The following is a 22,044-nucleotide window of genomic DNA, read 5'->3' as shown; positions in this document are numbered from 1 at the left end:
TCAGCAAAGTATCTCAAAACTTTCATCTTTTCAAATGGTGTTGAATTTATCACAACTACTGAAATGTGTTAGGAAAATGCCTGATGTCATTTGGTCACAAAGCCACAGATACTGCTAATTCTATTGGGCTTATGACCTCTCCACATTTGAATAAATTGTTAAGTTTCAGTTAGAATTGAGTGAAAATAAAAATGCAAATTTTTGGGGGGTGGTCCACTAGGTTCATGGATCTCTTAAATTCTTTCAGTGAAGCTCAGCACAATTACCTTTGGACTTTAGAAGTTTTCGTTTCTTTCTGGTTTCAAAATGGAGTCATTTCTCTGTGATTCCTCACCTCTTTACATGTTGGCATTGCCTGGGATCAGGTTTACAAATTTTGAAGTTAAAATGTAACAAAATTTTGTGAAACTATACCTCCAATTGATCAAACAGTGACACAGAAGCTCTTTGCACCACCATTCAAGTTTAATTTTTACTATTTCTGATGAAAATTTCTTGTACAAAAAGGTGCTCTCTCATCTAAGACTGTATTAGTCTAAATTCTCTACAGTCTCGACATCTGCAGCTGGCCAGAGGTGCTGGTGTAAATGCCAGTGCAAATGCCAGCAGGCTGGAGACCCAAGAACTGGTGTTTCAGCTGAGTACAAGGAAAGGAAAAGACCACACCCTAGCTCAAGACAGTTAGGGAGGAGGAGTTCTCCCTTACTGGTGGGAAGGTCTGCCTTTTGTTCTATTCAGATCTTAAATTTAGTCCCACCCATATTAGGGCAGGCAATCTGCTTTAATCAGTTTACCAATTCAAATGAAAATCTCATCCAAGAACACCCCCCCAGACATACCCATAATAATGAAGTATCTGGGCACCTCATGGCTTAGTCAAGATGACACATAACAGCCACCTCAGTGCCCACAATGAAAAATCATTTTCTTGTTTGTTTGACTGAAGTGTAGTCAGTTACAGTGTATCAATTTCTAGTGTACAGGATAATGTCTCAGTCATGCATATACATACATATGTCCTGTAACTGAAGTTACAAAATAACAGTGGAATGAAAAGACAGTGACTTAATTTTATTATAATATGTAGAATATGGTACTTTCATTTTGAATGGTATACTTTTCTTGCTGTTAGAGTAAGTAACCACCTTAGATTTCTCATGTATGTAGAATGATTATGTATGCAGGCAAAAGCAGAGTGTAGGATAAATAAAATTAATTGTTAAACAGATTTTTAAATACTTTAGAAACCTGTCATTGCGTCTTGGTATTGCTATTCAATTAATGCAAATGCTGACTTAATCTCTTTATATTTCACTTACATAATAATTTGCTGTGAGGTTTTGCCTTTTAGCTTACAAGTATACTCTGCAGCTTGAAGACTGAGATGCTAATTTCATCTCAGGTCTTCAACAGATGAGGAGTAGGAAATTAAACAAGTGACATAACTGTGGTCTTTGCCTGAACTTGTTTAATTGAGAAGCTGGAACAAAAATGTTCCACACTTAGTGTTACTAGAAAAATTTGAACTCCTTGGATGAAATACTCTGTTTGAATTTACTCAGCCTTGTAAATACATTTTAAAAAGTGATTGACCTGCACAAATTTGTTACCAACCTTCTCTTTCCCATGATGGCTATCTTCTAGAGAAATGAAGGAAATAACTTCTCTTTCCACTTCCCTCTCAGATATTCATGCTTAACAGAGGCTGAGTAGACCAGCATCTGTTACCTGGGGTGGAGCTATTACCGTCCAATGAAGTGCTGTGTGGGAAACAATTACATGAAATCAGAATGCAGATTTAGGATCACTTAAGGTCTGCAAATTTGGCCTAGATTTTAAAGTAATGAATAATGAAAAGATTTAGAGAATAGAGTTCCTGTGCCAGGAATGTTCTCCTCTTAAGGAAAGTCCCAAGGTGAAATGACTTGGGAAAGAGAAATCCAATATAAAAATTGGGTTATTTTTTAAATTTTACTCAGAAACTAGTTAGGAAAAAAAGAACAAAATAAACACAGACTTGAGGGTACTGTGGTTCCACCCCTGACCGCTGGTTAAGTCACAGGAGAGTAGGTGGTAGAAAATGAGGTGGCCAGAGAAACGAAGAGAGAGAGACGGACAGAGGAAGGAAGAGAAGACAGAGAGAGAGAGAGACCGAGAGGAGATGTGCTGTGGGCTGGCTAGATAGGTCCTCCCCAAGAGTTATAGGGAAACCCAGTAGGCCAGGAACAGGCCCCAGGAAGGCTCCTCAGGGAACCCTGTGTCCCCCCTGGCCCTCCAATCTTGGATTGGCTTTCTTGAAGGTTTTACCCTTGATTTGGGCTTAACTCTGACGTGAGGTTCAATAGCCAAGTGCTCCCAGCTACGGGGCCCAGCTCTAACTCAGGCCACGTGACCCTACCGTTCTGTATTCTGTCCTCCCTCTGTAAATAGTCCCGGTTAGCACCACAGATGTGGTGTAATAGATCTTACCTTTCACTGTGTAATTTTAAACAATTCTAGGTAGTGCTCACCTGGTCGTGATCTTAGTTTACAAAGGAGTTTGTATATGATGGAGGTGGCAATACAGACCTTCCCATTAGTCAGGTGAAGTAAAGCAAACCAGAGCAGAGGGAAGAATGCAGAAGAGTTTTAGGGCATGTGATTCTGAAGGCTGAATATTAATTACCCTTTTGATTTGCCTGAAAGATGCAAAACATAAAAGTAATGATGCAGCTGGAAGAAATCACAGAAATGTAATGCACAGAAAATATTAAAGTGCAGTGGAATTAGCCACGGCAAGAACAGGGAGACTGGAAGAGAATCTCTGCTGGCTTGGGAAAGAATGCCTGGGGCCAGTGAAAGACTGAGGTCGAACAAGAATCTTGCTTTCTGTAACTATTATAACAAACAGAATGTGAGGATTGGTTGGAGTGAGACATTTCTGCCATCTTAGGAACTTGCATGTATGGGAAATAAATACTTTTTGTCAGAGGGAAGCAATCATGTAACAATGGTGACTGAGTAAAAGTGGCATCAAAATTTAAAGCCACAATTATTTTTAAAAACTTCATTAAAATTTTTTTTACAGACAACATGTTGAAAAATTTAGAACGTCAGTTTTTGATCCATGCCATTCTTCTGTCGAGAAAAAATTTCTAAGGAGCATGGCTGATATTTAGAATGGATATAAAAATTATGTATACAAAATAAAATTAAACCAAAGCTATATATTCATTGATGTTGACTAGGATACATATGCAGTCGCTAAAATAAATAGATGTTCCTGCAGTAAAGGAAAAGTAGACCACTTTAAAATAATTTTTAATTTTATTGGCTGAGCATCTGAGAAGAGACTAGATTCCATCAAAACCTCATTAATTATAAGAGTGCAAAAACCTCAGTTTCACAAATTTAAATGCTTCCTGCCACCATTCAGTACATGTGATTGAGTGAGGCGAGCTGAGTGTGAGACAGAGTGATGGGACGCTGGGGGACATCTTACCTTCCCAGGGCATTCAAATGCAATTAGGAGAAAAGTCTACTCCAGTTAAACAAGTATCTTCATTACCTGGCTCTCTCAGAAATACTTGGGACTTTTCTCACGATATCAAGTAGTTTCTTTGCTTTTCGTGATCTAGTACTTAGGGGTAGCTTGTCTTTGGGAAGAATCAAGACCCACCCTAAACTATCCCAGCTGATATAAAACCTCCAGGAGTCTTTAGAGTCTTTGCCCCAGGAGTATATGAGGGAGTGAAAGAATATTAACTCTTTTCAGAAAATTAGGCTTTCAAAAGAAGAAAATTGGGGGGTGAAGGGGTCACCGTAAAAAGGTTTAGGTTGCTACTGGTTAGATTGTATGGTAGAACACTCTTTTTCCTTTCTTTTTCCGAAGTACTGAATTACCCAAGATATTTGTAAATGGCATTAAGCTTGAAACCTTCTCTAGTTTACAAACACTCACAGACTTTCCATCTTAATTGATTTTAAGTTTGTGGCAAATTTCTTTCTATTACGAGTTCAAAATATTGGATAAGTATTGAAATATTATTGTATGTTTGTAAGATCTAGCATTATAGTTGAAAGAAGCTAGAATCATTCACTTTCTAAGTATTAAAATGTGTCTTTCCAAATCTTCTGATACTTTGCGTTTAGAAGTGTTTCTGAAGTTTTATCATGACAAAGCAGCATGGGGCAGGCTTGAAGGGTCGATATTTTGATTCAGTGGCAGACATGGATTGAGCACATAGTTGGTGCCTGTTGTCTCACTCCCCCCCGATTACTGCTGAGGGGACTGGCCTTCTTCCACATTTCACACTTAAGACCACAGCATCTCAGAAAGAGTCTAGCTTTTTGGAAATTTTATTGAAGAAGACATTTTTAATCAGTATTAATTATAGAAATCTCTAGTTTACTGCTTTTTGATTTTTTAGTTGTGTTTTGTTTTATCTTTGTAAAGCTACTGTCATTTGTTTTGCATGCTAGAGAACTCTTAGTTTGAGGAATAATAGTCTATCATATTGTATTTTCCCAGAGGTTGCACTTGGCTTTGTGGTTCTCTCTGGCCCAGGGTATTTGGCATATACTCTTAAGACATAAGGGAATATGCTTTGTAGAAGAAATGGACAACATTTTTTCAGTGGTTTTCAAAAAAACATTTTAAGAATAGAATTAGATCCTACCAAGATGTTCTTTAAATTATGGGAAAACTTAAAAAAAAAAACTAAATCTTTTAAAGAATTTAACAGTCTTTTATAATATTTCAAATTAGTCATTATAGTTTATAATAAATCTATGATTGTCAGTGAAAAATTAGTCACTCTAAGAAAGAAATGGGAAATTTTATTTGAGCTAAATTTGAGGATTATAACCTGGAAGAGCATCTCAGAAGCTCTGAGAACTGTGTCAGTGGTTAGAAATCAAGGCACAGTTTTATAAGTCTTCTGAGACAGAGCTGTACCTCAAATAATGTATTATTGACAGTTTACATAATGCAGATCTAACCTTCATCCTGGTGGGTCATGCGACCCCTTACAAGATCAAGAAGGAATGTTCTCTTTTAAGGAGTTGTCCTGTTGATGCCAGGAGAATGCTGCTCTTTACGGTTGAGCGGGTATTTCTGCCGATGGGGGAGGTTTGGTCAATGAATAACGCAGATACACTGCACAGTTGAGGGGGAGGAGAGCAAAGGCAGAAGAAACTTTTGTTTAAATTTTTCTTGTCTTGTCATAAAATATGAATTTTTATTTCACAATGATAAAAATGCTTTTGAAGCAACATCAGGAAGCAAATCTTAATATAGGGCAGTGCTAGTCCCACTTCAAAGAGAATCACCATCGTAGAGGAATGCTACTGCACAGATTCCTGGGCTCCATCCTCAAGGGTTCCCATTTGGGAGGACACGACTGGAGCCTAAGCATTTGTATTTCAAATATGTTCATGGGTGTCATCGATGCTGTTGATTTGTGGACCACATTTTGAGTAGCATTGATTTAGGGATAACCTGAGAAGCAGAGTGTGTGCTGACAATTTAAATTATATTTTTCAGAAAAATAATTTCAACTGTTCCAGAAGAGGTCAGTGTCCAGAGACCAACATAAGCTCTGTACAGATGCAAGATGACGCCAATTATTTCATCAACCATCTTGGAGTTCCCACTGTGAGGTTTGCTTATGAAGACATCAAAGCATTAGAGGTAATTGTTTTTAAAAATACAAGACACTCACACACTAAATAGCAGACACACAGAATTTTATTTTATCCTGGCTATTCGTCTTTTTTACCAAGTAGGTCACACTGTAAGAAGCTGCTACATTTAGAAAGTTAACTCTTGTTCAGAGGCTTTGTAAGGATATTTGAATGAAAACATCAGCTCTTTTCAGTAGTCGTGAAATCAATTTAAAAAGATTTATACTGTCACTCACATTTTTGCAGCATGCTTCGCAACAAGAAATTTACAGTTGTTGGATTAACATCAAAACATAATTGTAATCTTCAGTATTCACAGAAACAGATGACAGGTGCAATAGATCCTCGTCTCCTTGCCCAAGGGAAAAAGCATTTCCCATGTGGTGTATTAATGTGAGTCTTGTGGGTTAGCTACCGAAAGTTTGTCAGTAGTTCCCTTGCCTGAAAAGGTGCTACTTTTTTGTGAGGATACGAGGCTTTTTCCCAAAGAGTATCAGATAAGCCTGAGTCACCTTAATTAAGTGTGTTCATCCTTCTGTTGGACTTTAAGCCTTTTGTTCTTTCTCAGAGTTATGTCACAGGAACTGTTTCTCTGTAGATCCGAACTTTTTGCAATATTTTACCTTCTTTTACAAATTGTGCATGCATTATTGGGAGCTATTTAAAAGCTTCTGGGGTTGGCCTGCTTAAGGTAATCATTACTTTAACCATATTGTGGCTGGAAAAGAGAGTAAAGGCTGCTTTGTTTTTGAATTATAGATGTTCCTGAAAAGTTGTGTTGCAATTTTGTTTTTATAGGCTCGATGTCACATATGCAGTCTCTTCATTTCTGATAGTTTTTTGCACTAGTTACCTCTGTGTTTCTCTGTAGCCCTCTACCCTCACCTCCTTCCTTACTTCCTCTGTAAGTTTCTCTGTAGCCCTCTACCCTCACCTCCTTCCTTACTTCCTCTGTAAGCAGCTAACGATCAATAACAATTCATGGAGGGAGAAACTCTGGGTGACTTCTGTTATAATGAGATGAATTTTTGGGTTATGGAAATACAGTCATTATGATGCATCTGTTTTTTAAAATTGGATTTCCACATGCTCTTGATGTTGAAGAATGTGGTCCATGTGTAGAGGTATCTTCTCTTACCAAGCCCATAGATACACTGATGAAATTGATATATTAAGAAATGAACTCATTTTTAATTCTCCTGTTTGATGCCTTGTAACATCTTTTTATCATCCCCTGCCGCATTTGAGCCCTTTCAGCTCCTGTCATGTAACATGTTGAATGATAGCTTTTATTCAATACATGTCTAGTTCATTTTGGTTGAGTTTGAAACAAGAATTTAGAGACGACATAGGAATGGGACTATACTTGACTTTGGGCTCATACTTACTAGACAGATGATTTAACTTCTTTCAGAATTATTTTACAGATGAGGAACCTTGGTTTACTTATGACTCTATAAATAAGGATTAAATGAGACTATGCATGTAAAGGCTTAGCTAACAGTAGGTGTGTAGTCAGACCTCCAGCAACCACAGCTGTCATCATAGTCATTCTTGTCCGATTTACCTATTAGTGGAGATGTCTAAACTTTCTTAGATAAGAAGAAATTAGTGGGAGGGAGGAGCTTGTTCATTGTTAAGAAAAGCATAGTTCTAAGGCTGAGGAGGTGGGATTTGATGAGGATCAGTTGGAAGGTGGGTAGTGTTAATGGGAGAAGGTTGGGAGGAAGATCCCAGTCAGTTTCTCAGAAGTTGCTGCTGTCGCTGTGAAACTCCTCAGGCTCAGGGCTGTCCCCGAGAACTGGCTTAGTCTGAAGAAGCTACTCAGGTTTTCAGGTTATACCAGAACGTCCAACTCCCATCATCAAAATCATTTTCTACAGTATTTGTCCCCAAAAACATAATTAAAAGAAAATCATCTATGCTTTATAACAAATGACCTTGTTTACATTGCTTTAGTGTGGAAAATTTTTTAAATGGATTTGTCCCTTAAAAAATCTTTAACGCTTGAGATGAGATGATTTTGTGTGGTGAACTCTCCAAAGCACAGATTGATAATAACCCTTTGCTTTCTATGTTAACCTATACTGGATATTTGTATACAGTTATTAAGAGGAATTAGAAACATTGAGTCTTTATCCATGATATAAAGGCTATTTATTCTATGTCAACTAGAAAAGCAGGTGAGGAAACTAGAGCTTTTTTCATGAATTTGCAATTAAACTTAAAATATATTTTTATATATATTATGCATATAATATATAATATAATACTTACCACTTATTGAGTACTTGCTTTGCTAAGTATTTTCATATTAACAAATATTTTAAATTACCTCATCTCATTTAATATTTACCATATCCCTATGAGTCACCTACTACTATTCACAATTTTTTTCTCTTTTTGGCTGAGGATGAAATGGCTCTTAAAATCGAATAGTTTAATCCAAGCTTATGAAACTGATGACTGTCCAAGACAACTTGTCATTAGACCTCTTTTAACAGCAAGCCCACGTTCTTGACTATTACACCAAAGTCTGCAAATTGGAATGCCAAGGGCAAGATCCCGTCCACACACACCTTTTGTTTGTTCTGTGCTTTATTGAAAACTGGGATTTCTGGACGCACTGGATTCTTTTTCCCCAAGGAAACTTGACTGAATTGTGATTTACAATTACGATATTAAGAAGAAAATGTCTTCAACACACCTTGCAATCAAAAATTAGGAAATGAATGATCAACCTGAAGGGCCACATGTTTGACCAGACTTGTGTCCACTATATTAGCTGCTGGGCTGCTGGAGAAACTGAGTTCACTATCTTTGCAGTCATTTTGAGTAAAAAAGTTAAAGTTGGTAATTCTACAGTCCCTTTCACTTTAAAAATTGTGTATGTATTCTAAGCTAAATTATACTCATGTGTTTGAAGAAATTACCTATTTAAAATTTATTTAGGTGACTATAATGCAAATCTTAATATATCTGACAGCTTTTTTTTAATCCAGCAAAATTGATTATGAAACTCTTATATTCAGTTTCAGCAAGTGAATAATGATAATAAGAGAAAAATTACCTGTAGGAAAAGAAACTAGTGCCACAGACACCACTTTTTATGGACATATGGGACACTATTCTAAAATTATTTTTTGATGAACATGGCATTTTATAATATCTATTCCTGGAATTTTGTCCACATTCCCCCCAGTAACCTTCCCTGTAGTTTCTCTGGGTGCTAATATATTACATAAAGTTGTTTGACACACCTCTCATCTTTAGCAATTCTTGGCATCTATACTCTAATTTTCTAATAATTAAATTTCACAAATTTATGGGTTTGCCAAATGTTAGAATTATTCCTTCTCATAAGCTATCACCTTGTTAATTGAAACGTCTCTAGTTGTAAGCTTCATTTAAATAAGGTTTTCAATTTGTAAACATTGTTGCACCTGTTAGGAGAAGCATTCTGAGCAGATTAAATACAATGCAGAGATTGCTGAAGAGAAAATGAAAAGACAGATGCCTTCTGATTAAGAGTGCAATATTTATGACAAGCTGGTGGTCCAATGCACATTTCTTCTGTCACTTAACAGCTGTTTCACATAATTTTTGTTCCAGATCAGTGTATTTACTCTCCATAGGGCATGTCAGAGGGTCTGGCTTTCTTAGTATATCAAGAGATCAAACCATGCCCTCTCAAGCTTTATACCACAATTTGAAGCTTCAGTTCTTCACTCTGTTTAACCTCATATTTTTTGCTCTTCTGCTCGAAATATTCTATTTTAAACCCAATTTACCTCTATAATGGAGCATTTAACATTTAGATGATAATGAGATAAAGGAGTATTATAGCTTTTATATAGCAGGGGGTTTTGCATAATTTGTTTCAATATCATCTGGTAACTCAGTGAATGAAAACCAGGTAGCTTAAGTGTTTTGAAACTCTTATTAATTCTTTTTAAGTTAGATGACTTTGATATCAGTTCTGATTAAACTGATACACAGTAGTACGAGTGTGTGTGTGTGTGTGTGTGAACTTTAACATTAAGGTAATTTTTTTATTGAAGTATAGTTGATTTACAAAATTGGGTTAGTTTCAGGTGTACAGGAAAGTAATTCAGATATTTATAGATTTTTTCACATTCTTTTTCAGTATAGGTAATTACAACATATTGAATATAGTTCCCTGTGCTATGCAGTAGGTCCTTGTTTATTTTATATGTAGTAGTGTGTATAACATTAAGCTAATTTTATGGGATAAAAGATTTGTACAATACAGATACAATACACATAGACACATTTTGGTGCAAAGTATAACTCAGAGTTTACACGTGGATTCTTTGTTTTGTTGTTCTAAGTAGAAGAAAATTTAAACTAGAGATCATTCTGTCATTACATTTCTTTGCCGGGAACTTAGTCACTGTCATTGTTATGTTAACAGATAGTAACAGTTCAAAAGTCAATTAAAAGCTCTTGACTTAAGGAACCAAATAATTATGTGTAACTGTGCTTAAATTGGACTGATGCTTTGCGGTATCTAATAGAATCTGTTTCATACTGATAACTGCAAAACTAAGAAATGTGATTTTACCTTTTCTACTTCAAAATGTGCCAGCTGGAAGCAGGAGAGGGGTTCTGCAGCATTCTCTCCAGCGTATTCTTCATCTTTGTAAGTGACTTTAGTAAAAGGAAAAGCTCAGATCACAGTAAGTGGTATGATTATTTTCAAATCAGACCTGCTTTCATTTAGAGTAAAGGTTTTCAAACATTTTGTTCTAAAAACCCATTTGCCCTCTAGAGGTATTGAACACTCCAAAGAAAAGAACTTTTTGTTTATGTGTAAATATTTACCATATTAGAATTTAAAACTGAAGAAATATAACATTTATTAATTTAATATATCAATAATACATTTGTTACAAATTAATATAAGTGACTTATTTTTACAGAAGGTCATTATATTTCCCAAGGCAAGAACACATAAATAAGGAGAGGGGCGCTGTTTTACATTTTGCGAATCTCTTTAATGTGACTGAATACTACGTCTGGATTTTCATATCTATTTCTGCATTTGTTCTGTTGTAATAGGTTGTTTTGGTGGAAATATGTGAATGAAATCTGGTCTAATAGTCTTTTCGTATAATGATGGACATTTTTCTTTGGTAATACACTAAAACATGACAAACGTTAGTTTCCTAAAGGTGAGTTTCAGTGTGGAATCTGAAACCATATTAATTTTGTACCTGGACACTTGTGAATGTAGAGTGAAAATGCAAGTGAAGAGGGCATGTGGTGTCACTATTACTATGAAAACGGGTTTGGTGTCAGGGACCCTTACTGATCTCTGGATCACATTTGGAGAGGTGCTATTTGGGGAAATGGCCTTGGTTAAACTGTTCTGCAGTAGGTTCCCTGTATCCACACACAGAACCTGCAGATAAGGAAGGCCAACTGGATTTATTATGCCATTTTGTGTAAAGGGCTTGATCATCCACACATTTTGGTATCCGTGGTGGGGGTCCAAAGATACTGAAAGGTGACCGTGCTTTATTCTTCATAGTATCTGACAAGCTGTTCAACTTTGCCCTGTTATGAGGATTTGAACTGTGATTCTGTATAAACCTGTGTTTATCTTTTCCGGTAGTCTTTGAGTATTGCTGTCCCATTCACCTGACAAACAACATGAAGTAGGGAATATAACACTCTCATAAACTGTGACTACAAAGAATTCTGCTGCTTAGAAGCCTTCTTTTAAAAGAGAAGGTTAAACCCCAATCAACAAATCAGCAGTTATAGAGCGGACTTGAAAAGCTTTGATTGTACAGTATATGAAATGCCTGTCACAGAGGGAGGGCTATTAAAGCTGCCGTATGCTTCCAAGAGCCTGAGGAGTAAACACAAGAAATTGAAATATGAGACAGGTATTGGAAATACAAAGAATGGAGAAACTCTTAAGACTCAAGTGGGTAATTCAAAAGATCATATTTCAAATTGCCTAATATTTTGAAATGGCTGCAAGAAGGGCAGATTTCCCCAAGCACTTGTCCTTGCTTGGACCTCTAAATAAGAACATTTATTCTGAATGCCTGTAATCAGTGGATCAAAACGTATAGCATATGCAGTATATTTTAACTCTAATACTATTTTCAGGGATTATTTTGTGATCATCTCTGTTATGATGGGACTTTTTTCATCACGAAGTTTGTGATAATTTCAGTACTTACAATGGGTTTAATGAGAGACCAAGTTATAAATTTGACAACATTTAAGTTAAGAACGTAGGGCAACTCCAGATGTGATTTATTCAGATATTGGTTAATTTTAACACATTTATTAATTTAGCCAGCAGCTATTAAGCACTTGCTGTGATCTGGCACTTTGTTAGAAATACAAAGATGAGTAAATCATGCCCTCGTTCCTTCACAGGGGTCACAGTCTAGATTGGGATTCAGACATGTAAACAATAAAAAAATTAAGTACAGCAGACATTCTCTAAACAGACTTCCACTTAACCAATTTGTGGGATTCACTGACAATTTTCATTCCCTTGAAACACAATGACTAGTGCTCAAGGCTCCCTGAAGCTCATTGTGGTGAGATCCTTCTGACTTTTTCATGCTTTGTTCTCACTTTCAATGGTATACTTGCCTGGAGTCCACTCTATTCTCAGGTCTATATGTGCCCTTTGTATTTGTTTTTAGTAGTTAGGTAATTTAATTGTTACATCAAATTTTAAGTCATCAGTGTAAAAAAAATGACTTCTTACAAACCTATAGTGATAACACTCTGAAAGGTGAGTTGCTAATAAAGAATTGATATAAAATGGACCAGGCAACTCTCAAAGATGGGGGAAATTGTAGTCATCTAGATGCATTCTGTGCTCAGTATACTTCAAAAACATCTTTCATAATTCCATTTTAAATAGAAGGCAACTTGAAATGTAGGTAATATATAGGACAAGAAAGAAAGAATGGACCTTTGTTCAACAGATCAGTATCAGAGAAAAGGCCTTAGCTGTACATCAAAATATTGGCCAATAAACATGCACACATAGGTTTTAAATTAACATATGACATTTTATATATGTAGTTTTTGTTTGTTGTTTTACTGATTACTTATTTGAACTGACTTCTAGATAATTATCCTGCCAATCACTGGGACAAATCATACCAGCTAGGAGGGCTTCTAATGTAGGGTGAAGTGATGGACAGAGGCACAGTAGTGTCAAGGAAAATGATATTAACAACTATTCGTGTAACATTTGTGGTAGATATTGTTTTGTTCTAAATCCTTTAAACTTACTAATGCATTTAATGTAATTCAGGTACTTATAACTGGTACTTACGAGGAAGGTACTAGTATTACTTCTCTCACTAAAGAGGAAACTGAGGCACAGAGCTGTCAGGTAACTTGGCCAATATGACACATCTATTAAGTGATGGAATTTGGATTCAAACCTGGCACTCTAGCACCAGGTTTCTGGGCTCTTTTCCCTATGCTTAGGCTGTTTCTAAGTCATTTTATTTTAATTTTTAATGTATGTATTTTTATTGAAGTATAGTTAGTTTACAACATTGTGTCAATTTCTGGTGTACAGCACAATGCTTCAGTCATACATGAACATACATATATTCCTTTTCATATTTTTTTTACCATAAATTACTACAAGGCATTGAATACAGTTCCCTGTGCTATACAGTATGAACTTGTTTATCAGATTTTGTGAGACTCCTCCTGTATTTCAAAGCGAGAGACACTCTGCCAGAGTTCAGTAGGTGTTCTGTGCGATTCAGTGGGTTTGTAGACGTAATTCTTGGTGTATTTGTGGGAGAGGGCGAGCTGTGAGTCCCTCTTCTCCGCCATCTTGGCTCAGCCCCGTGACATCATTTTAAAATGCTTTCCATCTCCCACTGCTTCCAGAATGCAGTGTATAATGCTGTGGTACTCATTCCTATTTTTCATAGTTTCCTTTGCAAAGGTTCTAAATATTTCAGCTTTGATGACTGTCAAAGTTAAGGAACAGCTGTAAGTGGGTAAGATTTCTTAACAAAATTTAAAATGAGCCATAATTTACACATAATGGCAAAACTGATATTAATGTTCACTTACAGTAGTTTCTGTATTCTTTTACAAAACAAATAGAGTCTATAATTAGAGTCTAAGCTATCCAGAATTTACATTTTAAACAAATATAAGGGAATGGATTAAAAAGCATGATAAGAAAGATAGGATAAAATCTAACTACTCTAAACATAAGTAATTAGTTTCCTAAGTTTAAAAAATAAAGATGTGAAGATGATTCGCTCATCTGTTGTTTCCTTTGTAACATGATATTTTAATTATCCATTTAATATGAAGGCTCGTAGCTTTAATATGTTGTGTTATTCCATCCCCTGTTTCGTAATTTTATTTCCAAGGTAATTTTGGAAGATGAGGAGATGGATAAGTTTGTCTCTTCTAATTTCAATGATAATGCCACATTCCTTTAAGTAGAATATTTTGACATCCAAAACCATTGCGGGGACTAATTTAGATGACTTTTTTAAATGAATAATTAAAATGTTAAGAGCAGTATTGGTAACCATATGCTCTAACTGTAACTGTCAGAAGGAAATGGCATATCTAGGGCTCACATAGCTGTGGATGGTGGCTGTGGCCTGAATGTTATTTCTTCCCCTGTCTCTCCACAACTTCTTCATCCAACTTCAGTTGCATCTGGAGTTTCAGGTCTTCTACATCTGTTTCATAGCTTATTGTGTGTCACACAGAGGCTTATAGTTTTATCTGTTTTTTTTTTATTAAGCAAATGTTTCTATCGAAACTACAAGGAAAGCAACAACAATGGCCTTGGAGTCTCATAAATACTAAAAAGTGAAAACACAATTGATGCCAAGGCCACTTAGCTTGTAAAGATTGCTACTGCTTCCTCATGAAAGCTCTGGCTTTTATGTTCGTCTCCAGAGAGCTGTAGTTGTCTTCAGACTCCTTTCACGATGCTCACGTCCCTGTGATTTTAAATGAATGGAGAAAATTCTAAAAGGGAACAAATTATTTATTAGTGTTTCGATTTCTACAGTCTCTTTGTCAATAGCTTTAGCATTGAAATTATTCTGACCCAATTTTCTCTTATCAGTGAAGAACATTTTAAGTCTACATAGTGTAGTATTTATGTGGTACTGGTATGTGGGCAATGTAGGAAAAAATAACTGTAGCTTTATGCACAAGGTCATTTTCAGTTTTTCTTTAAATCTCATCACTTTATTTTTATTTATTGATAATTCTTATCAGAACATTAGAAATTTTACACATATTCCATGTTTAGAGAATTTTTAACTTATGACGTGTGTATGTGTGTGTACATGAAAGTTGAATTTAAGAAAATTTGTGTCAGTGTTGCTGGGACCTAGTCTTTGAAACAATAAAATTAGATTAGGACATTGATCATGGCAAAATATTAAGGTTAAATTCAAAGTACTTCTTCCCGTCTGGGCACATGGCTCAGGTTAGTAATGGTGACTCCACTGACTGTCTTTGGTTTGCAGACTCTCACCTCTTCATGGGTGATTTTGGACAATCCAAGTGGTCAGAATGAGATCAGGAGCTTCTTTGGTGAGAGGATGGTCCCCTGAGAGTGCTGGGTCCAGCGATGTGTCTGGCCCAGACTGTCTGATGGACTGATTGAAAAGAAGCATTCATAGATTCACTGACCTTTAGAGAAACACAGATCATTGACCCCAGGTAGTTTAATCCGTTTCTCTGCAGTAAGAGGAAGCAGTAGCCTAGAGGGATTCCATATTTGACTGAAGGAGTTAAGAAGAGTGAGTACAGACTGACTCCTCCCTGCTCGCAGCTGTTCACTTCTGTCTGCAGCTCTTCTAAACTCTTTTTCTGTATGTTACGCTCTTTCTCTCGCTTCTTTCCTCAACTTTCTCTTCCCTCTCTTTTTCAGTCTGGCTTCTCTTACCTTTTCCTGCACACATGGTCTTACTCTTCGTAGCCTTCCCTTCTTTTTGTTAATCTCTTGCCTTTTCTGTGTACTTTTCTACTCCCACTTCGTTTGCTTCCCCAGTCTATTTACTTTGTTTTTTGGTTGATGCTCAAATTTAGCCTGTTTCAGCCAACTTGATGTCTTTAATTTGCTTATAAGTGAAGTCTTTTTCCTAACACGATGAGGCAATTGTATAAATGGAGGCCATTATACCATATGGCTAAATACTAGGTTAATTATTATAAATCAAACTAAAAAAATCTGTTAAATAAAAATGCTCTTTTCCTTCTGGTTTGACAAATACATGTCTAAAGTTATCAGGAAGAAAGGTTTGAATTTAATGTCCTCAGACTCCTGAGAATCCTATGCCAAAGTGGGGTGACAGGGAAGAGCTGATCTCCAGTCTTTGCCCCTTGACCCTTGACATAACTCTTCTTTTTCTGCCCACCTTGACTCTGTCTCACACCATAAGGGGCCTTTGTGCATGTGTGTGGACACCCTGGTCTGCAATTCTGTGCACAGTCGTCACACCCATAAGTAGCTTCTCCTCACTTACTTGCTATGGCCACACACTGGAAGCACAGTCTTCCCTGGAAATGATGGACCTGAAAAAGAGGGCTGCCCAATCCCTGGAAGCAGATCTGGGACCATGTGAGCAGGGAATTCTGAGATTCTAGAGCTCAGGGTAGTGAGAACTTGATCTAGAAAGAAAGTCCTGGAACCTGATTGGACTCATCTGTCTGTGTTGATATAAAATGCAAAGACCTTGGAAATACAAATTACTATATACTAGAACACTGGGTATGCCAAACTATAGGTAGTCCTGGTGTAGGACAGATAAATATTCTTAAATAAACCTGCTCAAACGCCTTGAGTCTGTTAACTAAGATTAGTTGCTAAGAAAACTTGAGACTGAACCAATTATTATAGGATCATTGGCAGTATCAGCTGGGTATTGACCTGACTTGGATTCTAAAAGATGTTGCTATTCAATGGTTGTGACTTTGAGGCTATGAGGTACTTAATACAGCAAATTACTTCCAGAATACGACTAACAGTATGCTCTAAAATTTCAAGCCTAAAGAGGTGTAAAAAGACATTGTCAAAATAAAGAATCTTCAGTTAAGGAGGCAGTGTCTGGGAGATGTATTTTAAAGCAAGAGTTAATTTTAGAACACTTTCTAATCAAAGGAATACATGATGGAACCTCTGGGCAGGTTTCAAATGCTCTCTGCCATCTATTCCATTTTAAAGATTATGACCACGTGCTACTCTGAGAAGTAAAACTCTGAATATGTGATGAGCCCCAAGTAGTGTGTATGCAAACCAAAATATTTTGAGCAATATTTTGAGCAAAAGTAATATATTTGGATGTTTTTTTTTAACAGAGGACCATTAGAATTTCTGTGTTTGATTTTTAGTGAGAGAAATACAAATTCTGAACTAAAACTCAAGTCAGAAAACTGGAAAGAAAGTAAGGAATGTTGGTTAAGAATTTAGTCAGTATTAATTCAGTTTTCTTATATTTTATTAGTAGCAACAGTCCTTTTGGTTGTATCTTGCAAAGAGAAACCTGCCAAGTAGCATAATATCAATAAAATATTATACCAGAAAGCATAATAGTTCTACTCTTTGCTCAAAACATAGTTATTGATAGTTTTACGTTTGTAGATGGACACTGTTTTTTAATTAGTACTTTGATTATAGCTACTGTGTACTTAAAAACCTTAATTCCGTCCTTTTTTTCTTCCTTCCTGTTTCCATCAAATGTTGATCATGCTGTGTATATATTGTTCTTATTTATTTAAGATAATGTAGTTCCTCATATTGTTTTAAAAAATAATCATTGGAGGGAACACCCCCAAATTAATTCTATGTGGCCACTGTTACCCTCATAGCAAAACCAAAGGCACTACAAAAAAAGAAAATTATCGGCTAGTATCTCTGATGGATATAGATGTCAAGATCCTCAGCAAAGTATTGGCAAAACAAATTTAATAATATATTAAAAGCATCATAAAACGTAATAATCCATAGTATAATTATATGATAATTAATGCAGCTATTTACCTACTATTGGATATTAGGTTTACCTGCATTGTTCTGTTCTTATAGGTAATCTTTTGTGGAACATTTTTAAACTTGATATTTGTTCCTCTCACTGATTCTTCTGGGGTACACTTCTAGTCATAAAGTTTGGGTTAAAGTATGAATATTTTCAACCTCAGGCTGAAAAGACTTTGCTGAATGATGGTACATTTTCAAACCTTTAAGGAAGAGCATGTTTTTTAATCTCACTCTTGCCAATGGTGTGCATTAAAAAAAAAAATCTTTACCCATGTGCTTGGTAAACTTGCTATCCATTATTTTAATTGATTTCTCTTATATTAACTTATTCAATATTAATTTACTGAGTTATTAAAATATTTTGCAAGGATATCCAATGTAGAGTCTGTATTTGGAAATGAACATATTAGCATTGATCAAAATTATTAAATCCTCTCCATGGTATAAAAACAGAAATAATATGGCACATATGTTAACTGGAGGATCTACTCTAAGACATTATAAGTTTGTAATTAATTTAATAATCCATCCCAGGATGATATTCTAAAAGGAGCCTATGTTCAGGTTTGCCAAGGCCTGAATCTTTCTGCAGATCAACATACTCACATTTTGAAAACTGAACTTCAAGGAGCTTTAAAGCACTTGGTGTGTTGAAGCTGGAAAATAGAAAGAGTCTGACAACTAGGTTGACAGGTGTCAGAGATTGCCTTATAAAAGTCTGAATATATTATTCCAAACTGTTGCAAGGAAGTAATCATATTTGATTCCTTCAACAAGGTCATCATAGTTCCTAAGAGGGTGGGAGAGAGGGGACAGTGAAAGAACTGGAGTTAAACATGTACATAAATCAATGTTTAATGATTCCAAGGTCATAATTTAAAAGTTATAGGTATTTGCTTTTAGTACTGAACACAGGTATATGTGTGTGCTTAGGGATGGGGAGGGGGTGCAGGTTGTTAAGAGGCCCAGGGCATGATTAATGTCTCTGTCTAGTGGGCATGCCACCCCTTCAAATAGCTGGTGCTGTTACTACACTATGATTAACCTGTAAGGCAACAGAAAAATAGATTTGTCCCACATTGCACTCTATCATTCTCTGATGTCATTTTTCAAGAGGTGCCACAGGAGAAACGACACTTCATCATGGGTGGATGGGTGGTGGGTGGGAGTGAGGGTGGAGGTGGAAGGTATCGCTTTCCAAATCTCAGTGCTGTTCATGATATCTCTATTTTTATCTGTTTTATTATTGGATTCTGTCTGTGTTTTCATATGTAATAGAAAGCATTTTTCTGAAAATGAAGAATGGAATTTAGCTTATTTTAAACAATAGCTATAATTCTGATGCCAAAAGAAATGCCAGATTTATAGGCCTAGAAGTTTCTCTAAAAACATTTGTTAGATTTGTTTATGTTGGTGAAAAATATTTCAGAGAGGCGAAATCTTGGAAAGGCACAAATATATAATAGTAACAGGAAAGTAATTTAAGCCCTCTTTTCCTTAAAAATATTCATCATCATCATCAATTAAATTTAATTGAGCACAAACTCTGTGCAGAACACTATGCTATGCATTGAGAGCAGATAAAGCTATGATACAATCCATGGTGCTCAAGGGATTCATAATCTCTTTAGAGTGCGCAGGCATGAGCATAAACAAACAAATGGCAATAAAAAGAAGCCAAGGCTCAATGCCAAGTGATTTTGTAGCTAGTAAGGTATCTGAGCCACAGCAGAGTGATTCATTTAAAATTTTCATTATATTTATTTTCTTACAATTTACATATATATTTTAAAATATTTTAACATTGCCATAGATTCTTGGACACTTTATGAAATACGGAGGCACACACCATAGATAAAGTAAATCTGAAGAATGCTATGGGGGAAAAATAAAATCTGATCCTGTACCTGTCAGCTGATAAATCAGAGAAAATTCAAAAGAGCAGGTCTTACAAGTCTGCAAACCCCTGTGCCTCTCTGGAGGTTAAAGTGACAGCACCCCGAGTGTGTGCAGTTCTTCTATAGCAATATTCAGTGTCAGTTCCTGGAATCATTCATTTATAAAGGCATTTCTGTATGACAACATCCTTTTAATTCGGAATCCAGACTTAATACTACCTGACCAGAACATAGCCACATGCCCATCCACCCAAGCTCTAATTCTTGAAATTACTGCAGACTGTTTTTCTTCTTCACACCCCACTCAATTATTCTGACTCCTATTTTTGCCAACCACTCAATTGCTGAGTTCAATTTATTTTTTTCTGATAATGTATTTCATTGCTGTCATTTAATCTCTAATAATTGTTGCCTAATTCACGCCATTCATTATTCCAGCACATTGGACTTTTGTTTCCTAATTTGGAGTCTTTCTGCCCACCATTTCATCCTGCAAACTGCTCAGAAACTAACCTCCTAAAAAGCTGCTTTGATTATGCCCATTTTCCCCATTCCTCTCCTTTGCTTAACAACTTTGCATATTTTCCAGTGAACAATTCTTAATGGTCCTGCAAGTAATACAGTCTTTCCCTAAAACACAACTATTGCTTTTTATTATTCTCATGACATCTAACAGGGTAATGCCTTGAAGTAATTTGCATTCTTTTTTTTTTCCCTAATAGTATTTTATGCTAGTTGAGGCTACAGATTCTGTGCTCACCATCTCTACATACTGCATTTATACCGAGGGTGTAGAACCATGAAACAGTACCGTGAAATAGATGAATCCGTATTGAAACAGTGGATTCGTTTCTTGGGGCGACCATAACAAAATACCACCAACTGGGTGGTTTAAACAACAAAAACATATTGTCTCATGATTGTGGATGCTAGAAGTCAAGATTGAGGTGTCTGTAGATAGGGTTGGTTTATTCTGGCAGTTCTGAAAAATAATTCGTTCCTTGTCTCTCTCTTTGCTTCTGGTAGATTGCTGGCAACACTTGGCTTTCTTTGGCTTGTGGCAGCCTAGTTCCAGTCTTCATGTGGGTTTCTCATTGTGTCTGTCTTTATGTCTAAATTTCCCCTTTTAATAAGGACACAATTCTATTGGATTAGAGCTTACTCTAATAACCTTGTCTTAACCTGATCATCTACAGACTCTATTTCCCAATAAAGTCACGTTCAGAGGCACCAGGGATTAAGACTTTAAAATCTTTTTAGGAGATACAGTTCAACCCAAAACAGACAGTAAGATATCAACTATATATACTGCAGAGATTTTTTTTTAAGGAAATCAATTTGTAGGTTCTTACTTGACTATGTTGCTATTTGTTTACTCCTGAAAGTGTTCGTTTGATCCCTACAAACTACATGTAAAATGTCTAACTTTTCCATTCCCCCTTTTCTAGCTTTTTGTGTGGATTCAGAATGCTTGATATCAAATTTAAATCCTGTTGTTTTAAAATAACTTTAGCAGTTTGGGTGAGGAGGCCCTGATAAAATACTGAAGTATTTCCAAGTGACACATTGTACATTTGTTTAGTTCCAGTTAGCTGGGTTCATTGATCTGCATGATTATCTAATCACATTACTATACAATATTGCAAAGTAGAAGTCTGCATAAGCTTTCTGTGATTGGTCATCAAAGAAAATAGAATCTTGATTTGCTATGGTTCCAGATGGTGGCTTGCTCGTAATAGTTTAGATTTAATCACAATCATTATAAACTAAACGAAGCTAAATTATACTATCTTGGAGAGAATTTTCATGTTGTTTGCAATCATGGTCTCTTGCAGAAGATGTGTCCTTATCTGTTCTAGAGATAAGAATAGATTATTATTTCTGTGACATTTTTCAAATGTTGCCAGCTCTTTATCACAGAGAATGAATCCTTAAAATTAGTGTTAGCCAGTTTTGAATGTTATTTATTTGCTGTATTCATCTTTTGAACACATCCAAGTAGAATGCTTTTTTGGTGTTGAGAAACATACTTTGCAGTAATATGACAGGTATTTTGAGATTATTGCTAACATTATCAATTTGCTTTGAGAAAATATTTTAGTGTACATTAGTATAAAATGTCCCTAGTTTTTTAAAAATTATTTATTGGCAGTTATAAATTCAGTATGCAATATTTTATGCTGGCTGTCCGGAACCTAGCTCTGTACAGCTTACAGAACATTTATTTTTACCACCTAAGTCATAAAAGTTGTTTTCCGTATCTTCAGTCAAACTTAACTACAGGCAAGAAGAAGTGGAAAAATTACCTGTCACATTATTCACAGGCCAGACCAACACACTGTAATACCATGGCCCACTAAGCTAATTTAGAAGAAAAAATGGGAAGAGGTTTTTAAAAGATGACATTTATATGTAATATATGTAGAAGAGTTT

The 22,044-nt window shown here is 35.9% G+C and overlaps 1 protein-coding gene across 9 annotated transcripts in view; it reads left to right on the top strand.

Moving 5' to 3' along the window:
* NAALADL2 (N-acetylated alpha-linked acidic dipeptidase like 2) overlaps positions 1-22,044 on the top strand; it is a 1,180,713-nt gene that overhangs the window by 954,862 nt on the left and 203,807 nt on the right. For all 9 annotated transcript variants that reach the window (XM_074367722.1, XM_074367706.1, XM_045511272.2 and 6 more), the window contains one exon: positions 5,525-5,671. In XM_074367722.1, the coding sequence (XP_074223823.1) occupies positions 5,525-5,671 (147 nt within the window). The remainder of the gene's footprint in view (positions 1-5,524; positions 5,672-22,044) is intronic.

The sequence above is a fragment of the Camelus bactrianus genome, chromosome 1, assembly GCF_048773025.1.
Source record: "Camelus bactrianus isolate YW-2024 breed Bactrian camel chromosome 1, ASM4877302v1, whole genome shotgun sequence".
Classification (NCBI taxonomy): Eukaryota; Metazoa; Chordata; class Mammalia; order Artiodactyla; family Camelidae; genus Camelus; species Camelus bactrianus.
Note: the sequence above shows the minus strand (reverse complement) of the source record. Positions and strands in the feature narration are given on the sequence as shown.